Below are 6010 nucleotides of genomic sequence, written 5' to 3'. Positions count from 1 at the left end.
GTAGTACATAGGGCGACATCTAGATGTCATCTACCTCGCCCTATTCACTATGCTTTTTTATAGGAGCTTTTCAAAGCTTTGCTTTATGGTGTCGGACACACAACATTGAAAGCTTCTGGAACACAACATTGAAAGTTTCTGGAACACAACATTGCAAGTTGATAAAAGCGTTGTAAAAAAAACTCTCTAGATTGCAGAGAAACTTTCGAATTTCGTTATTTGTTCTAACAGAAGTAGAGCACGAGTTGCGCCCACGTAAAAACACCATCCATACCAAATATATTAAAGGTTTTCACGACTCTAAAATTTCTTGCTCAGGGATCATACAAACAGAGTTTTGCAATGAGAGGCGTTACTTGGATTACCCCAACCTAAGGCACACAATAGTGTTTACAAAAATGTGCACACTTCAAACCAAATTTATCAATAAATCTGTGCTCAGAAATTTTGTTTTAAATTAAAGTTCAGTTTTTTGACTACACGTGTATGTTACTTCCGAGAAAAAATATTCAAACAAAGGTTGCGTATTTTTGTCCACAGAATCCGAGTCTGTAGTAAAAACATACATGTAATTTAAAAAAAATGGACTTCCGGTCAGTTTGACCCACTTCCGGTCCAAATCGGAAAAAATTTTTAGACAAGAGGTATATATTTTTATGCGCAGAATCCTAATCAGTGCTAAAAATATGTAATCCCATTTAAAAAAAAAATTGTTTTCCGGTCAGTATAACCCATTTCCGGTCGAAACCGGAAGACGGTAATACGACCAAAAGATAGAGCGTCCTCGACTTGGTAATTCATACTTTTTCGTTTTCCAATAAAAACAGATTTGTCCATTTTAGAAGTCCAGCACGCAACATCCCTGGTATGTACATAAATCATACACACGGTCAAAAATTTGGGTTCAATTTTTAAACCGAGCTGGGACTACTGCCTTTTTTAATCTTTTATAGTCTACTTTTTAAACCAGTCAATAGTTTTAAGCAATTTTCAATATATTCTGGTTTAAATTTTAGTCCAAAAATTTCGTGCTTTAAAAATCAAACCAAAATGTATTAACTCTATGACCTTATTCATAAAAAATAAAATAGGTTTATAGTGTTCTATAAAGTGACATTTTCATACAAATTTTCTATTTTTAAAGCAGTTGAAGTCTTCTTTATTTTTTATGAATTTGGGTGCTAGGTCTATATAGAAAATTTGGTTTAAAATCTAAACCAAAATAGAAATTGTTTGCACACAGCGAAATGTGGTGTTGATTCAAACTCAACATATGAAAACACATTTACATGCGTAAATATGCTTGATACAATTGGTTGCTACCAACACTGTCCGGGTTCAATTCCCATCAGACGGAGCATGAAATTTAAGACTTTTTATTTTTTATTCTTAATTATGAAAGTGTTTGGGTTTAAAATTTAAACCAAACTGTTTAAAATTTAAACCGAACTGTTTAAATTCTAAACCCAATATATGTGCTCTCTTTTTTTTAAACTTGGAAGGTTTGTATTTGAAACTGAATTTAGTTTGGTCATATATGTAGTCCAAAAAGTTTAAAATGAAAACCGAAATTTTTAATCGTGTACTAAATGAATGGTTGGCATCCACTTTGAAGAAACGCATGTTCTTAATTTAAAACTTGAAATGAAAGTACCTAACAGGCATTGCGTCACCGTCACCGTCAACGTCAGCGTAGACGGCACTTATGCGTCAAGTTACACACTATCCGTTACGCCGTCAAATCATGAACTCGCTACTCTTTGCAAAAATTTTGTTGTACTTCTACACTTCTATTAACTTTTCTTCCATAATATTTTACATATATTTTTTAAATTTTCACAAACTCAACAATATTGTGTTCAAATATGTAAACAAAACACAGAATAGTTGTCACTTGATGCAAAAAACTACAATTAAGGGTAACTTCAGATTTCCTTTTCAGGCTTCATTTTGATAATGCAAATGTACATAGCCTTCTCCCGTTAGCATGATATCAATTCATGCGCCTTCTGATATGACAGCGACTGGTCCTACTAGTAAAAAATAAGTTTGTTCCTCGGGTTAACCCATATATGTAATACTCCTATATTGACAGTAAGAGCTAGTACCGTCCGAAAACACTACAGTACAGATATATCAATAAACACGTACGAAAGAAAAGGAACACATACGCTTATAAATAAACATGTACTAGACTGTCTCGCTTTGATTTCGGAATGCTTACACATTGAGATGTTAGCTTACTACCAATATAGAAGTATTACATATATGGGTTAACCGAAGAAAAACTCGAGCTAAGTTCAAGAGGGTACTGTTTAGTACGTTGCCGAACTATTTCGAGGTATTGCGTCCAAGGGGTGACCCGATCCAAAAAAACTTGTAGCCAAGGGTCTACACATTATTTTAATACCCACTTTTGTAATTTGTGGTCACTAATTTATTTACAAATTGGGTTAGAAATATGCCCTTTATTGTAAAATTCGGAAATTAGCGTACATTATCACTCCTATTCTCCTTAAAGCAGCCACTTCACCAATATATTTTTATATTCTCCTTCACTTTACACTTTACTCGATGAGTTATAAGTTTCTTTATGACTTTAATATTAACCAATTAATCACAATTTATCAAATAAAAACACCTTCAAAATGATGCGTCTGACTTTGGTTGCATATGCAAATTAAATGGCGGAGCTCAGCTGTCATACTCCAAAATATGCAAAAGAATGAGAGACAAAAGAAGATAGGATATAACCCAGTCAGCATTAAAAATATACAAAGGTGTTCTCTGCAAAAGGTGTTCAGCTCCTTTTCTTCGCAAAACAGAAAGAGAATTCTACTTTGTGAGGGTTATAATCCCTAAGTGCGGCCGAAGGCCGCCTACCCAGAAAGGTGTTCTCTGCAAAAGGTGTTCAGCCCCTTTTCTTCGCAAAACAGAAAGAGAATTCTACTTTGTGAGGGTTATAATCCCTAAGTGCGGCCGAACGCCGCCTACGCAGAAAGACGTATCCTTCAAAAGGTGTTCAGCTCCTTTTCTTCGCAAAACAGAAATAGAATTCAACTTTGTGAGGGTTATAATTCCTAAATGCGGCCGAAGGCCGCCTACGCAGAAAAGTGTTATCTTCAAAAGGTGTTTACCTCCTAACCCAGTCAGCATTAAAAATATACAAAGGTGTTCTCTGCAAAAGGTGTTCAGCTCCTTTTCTTCGCAAAACAGAAAGAGAATTCTACTTTGTGAGGGTTATAATCCCTAAGTGCGGCGGAACGCCGCCTACGCAGAAAGGCGTTTCCTGCAAAATGTGTTCAGCTCCTTTTCTTCGCAAAACAGAAATAGAATTCTACTTTGTGAGGGTTATAATTCCTAAGTGCGGCCGAAGGCCGCCTACGCAGAAAGGTGTTCTCTGCAAAAGGTGTTCAGCTCCTTTTCTTCGCAAAACAGAAATAGAATTCTACTTTGTGAGGGTTATAATTCCTAAGTGCGGCCGAAGGCCGCCTACGCAGAAAGGTGTTCAGCTCCTTTCCTTAGCAAAACAGAAAGAGAATTCTACTTTTTGAGGCTTATCATCCCTAAGTGCGGCCGAAGGCCGCCTAAGGGGAAAGGTGTTCTCTGCGAAAGGTGTTCAGCCCCCCCTTCTTTCGCCACCTTGGGATAATTTCTTTTATTTAAAAACCCCACAGATTCTGTTAGTTGGGTTATATTATACTTCAAACTGCTCAATTTCCCTCTGTAATGCTGTTTTTCGCCCATTTTCAAACGGTTTCCTAGGGGTCTCTGGGAGGACCCGAAAGGGGGGGGAAACTTTTCGTAAAGTGGGGGCTGTCCCCTTTCGAATGGGGCCACGCCACCCTCCCCGCCACCCCACCCCAAAAACGACCTGCAAATAACTAAACATTTCCCGTTCAAGCTATTCTGTCCGAATCTGTGCCAACTGATGCCAATTAGATACCAATTAGAAATGCCAAGACCTTCTCCGCCTGGTATTTCTTCTGGTACCAGCATAGCGACCCGCATTGTATACTTTCAGAGCTGGATATAAGTTCAAACAGCGAGCGTAAAAAAGAAACAGTCAAATGACGCTCCTTACACAAAAACTTGTGGAACAGTTTTTTCTAAACTTTGCAAACAAATTTGCTTGTTAGCACATATTATTTTCGAAAAAAATTTTTCAAGTAAACTTTGTGTTGGTTACTAGTAAATTTGCCGGCGAAACGCAAATGTGTAACCCGAAGGGACTTCGAGAAGCTGGTGAAATAAACTAAATATTTGGAAATGTGATTTTTGATCCCCATTTGAGTATAGATATGTGAAACGATATTATTCACACCACCGCTTTTTTCGAGCAATCGTCTCAAGATACATACTTACGAATGTATGTAGGAATGCATGTATGTACATAGTTAATTCATTCAAAGAATGTATCGTATAATTTAGATTTTAAATAATTCTTCACTTTCACTCACGCAAATACAGAAAAAATTGGGGGTGCTTTCTATATGTCCCACTAATATTTGGTAATCTTTACTAATTGCTACTATTTTATGGTAATGAGCTTTCGTTAATAATTCACTTACGCCTTATACCCCAATCCATCATTTTTCAGCGGTATGCGCAGATGCTCCTTAGCAATAACACACATTAAAATCCAATAAACCATACACCCGCACACCTCGGCCGATTATACAATTCTGCTGCATCCTTCACTTCCAAGAATAAACAAACGCACTGAGATAAACACTTTTTTCGCATTTAACAGTAAATGTCGGTTATACTAGTAGTTAAAAACGAAAACTTTGCGACTACCAAAACCAATTTTAATCACTGAAAAAATTCTGGAAAAAATAATCAAGCCATATTCACTGAAATGTGATTTATTTTTGTAAAATTTCAACCATCTTCCACCGACGGACTCAGTGACTGGCTGTGTGCTTAAGAGCACCGCTTCTTTATGACTATTGCCAGTCGATTTCGGAAGGCAGTTGGAGAGCAAAACATAAGGTTTGCATACATATGTATTAGGAATGTTAATTTTTCAGCTTTTTCCGATACCGGGATTTTCAGGATGACGTTGTCACAATCCCGGGATCTCGGGATTAGTCCCGGGATTTAGATATTCATTACTTTTCAACAACTTGAATCGAAAAAATTGCTTCTATGTTGTTTGAGAAGCTCTCCTACCATGAAATGAGTAGTCCACTTGCAAACAGTGTTATGTGATTTTATAGTAGTAAGCCATAAATTAAAAAAAAACGTCTACCACAACAAGTAGCATACAAATTGTATATTTCTTTTTATTATCTGAAAATTTGGATAAATAAGAGCCTAATAACATTAAAAATCAAAATCGCAGTGTAGTAGTTTTTGCAAATTTTATATATAGAAATTAAATATTGCAAGTTTTGAAACAATAAGTTTTATATAGCCAGCTTTTTTAAGCTTTTCGCGTTCACTCTTCCATGAAGGTTGGTCAGCTTGTTATTTAAGACGTCTTCCACTAGGCACCGAAACTACCACGTTTTCTTGCAGTTTTCTAAGTTCATCAGAAGATGGAGACTTCTGAACTTGTATAAATACGTACAATAAATATTATAGCGACTTTTGAAAGTGTATATTTACATACAGTAAGTATTATAGCGACTTTTGCTAAAGTAGCTAACATTTGATGCTATTTTTTCAGAATAAATAAGGATTTTCCACTGTATTGTTAGTGGACATGAAACTACTTTAAATACTGGTGCGTTAACCACCAAAACCTAAAAATCTAAATATTTACATAGCGCACTTTGTAAGTGGACTACTCAAATAAATAATAAATAAATGGGGTTGAAACCTATTTTTACAACGCTTTTATCAACTTGCAATGTTGTGTTCCAGAAACTTTCAATGTTGTGTTCCAGAAGCTTTCAATGTTGTGTGTCCGACACCATAAAGCAAAGCTTTGAAAAGCTCCTATAAAAAAGCATAGTGAATAGGGCGAGGTAGATGACATCTAGATGTCGCCCTATGTACTACG

General features: G+C 36.1%; 1 protein-coding gene across 3 annotated transcripts in view; it reads right to left on the bottom strand.

Annotated features, from left to right (window-relative positions):
* The window catches only part of cno (adherens junction formation factor afadin), a 379548-nt gene that overhangs the window by 280974 nt on the left and 92564 nt on the right, over positions 1-6010 (bottom strand). The window contains exon 1 of one of the 3 annotated variants that reach the window (XM_017609199.1): positions 4572-4954. The exons of the other annotated variants lie outside the window; for them this stretch is intronic. Coding sequence (XP_017464688.1) covers positions 4572-4593 — 22 coding nt within the window. The 5' untranslated portion in view covers positions 4594-4954. Of the gene's footprint in view, positions 1-4571; positions 4955-6010 lie in introns of those variants that run through there. 3 annotated transcript variants of the gene reach the window in all.

The sequence above is a fragment of the Rhagoletis zephyria genome, unplaced genomic scaffold, assembly GCF_001687245.7.
Source record: "Rhagoletis zephyria isolate East Lansing unplaced genomic scaffold, Rhagoletis_zephyria_1.1 Rzeph_scaffold_00199, whole genome shotgun sequence".
Lineage (NCBI taxonomy): Eukaryota > Metazoa > Arthropoda > Insecta > Diptera > Tephritidae > Rhagoletis > Rhagoletis zephyria.
Note: the sequence above shows the minus strand (reverse complement) of the source record. Positions and strands in the feature narration are given on the sequence as shown.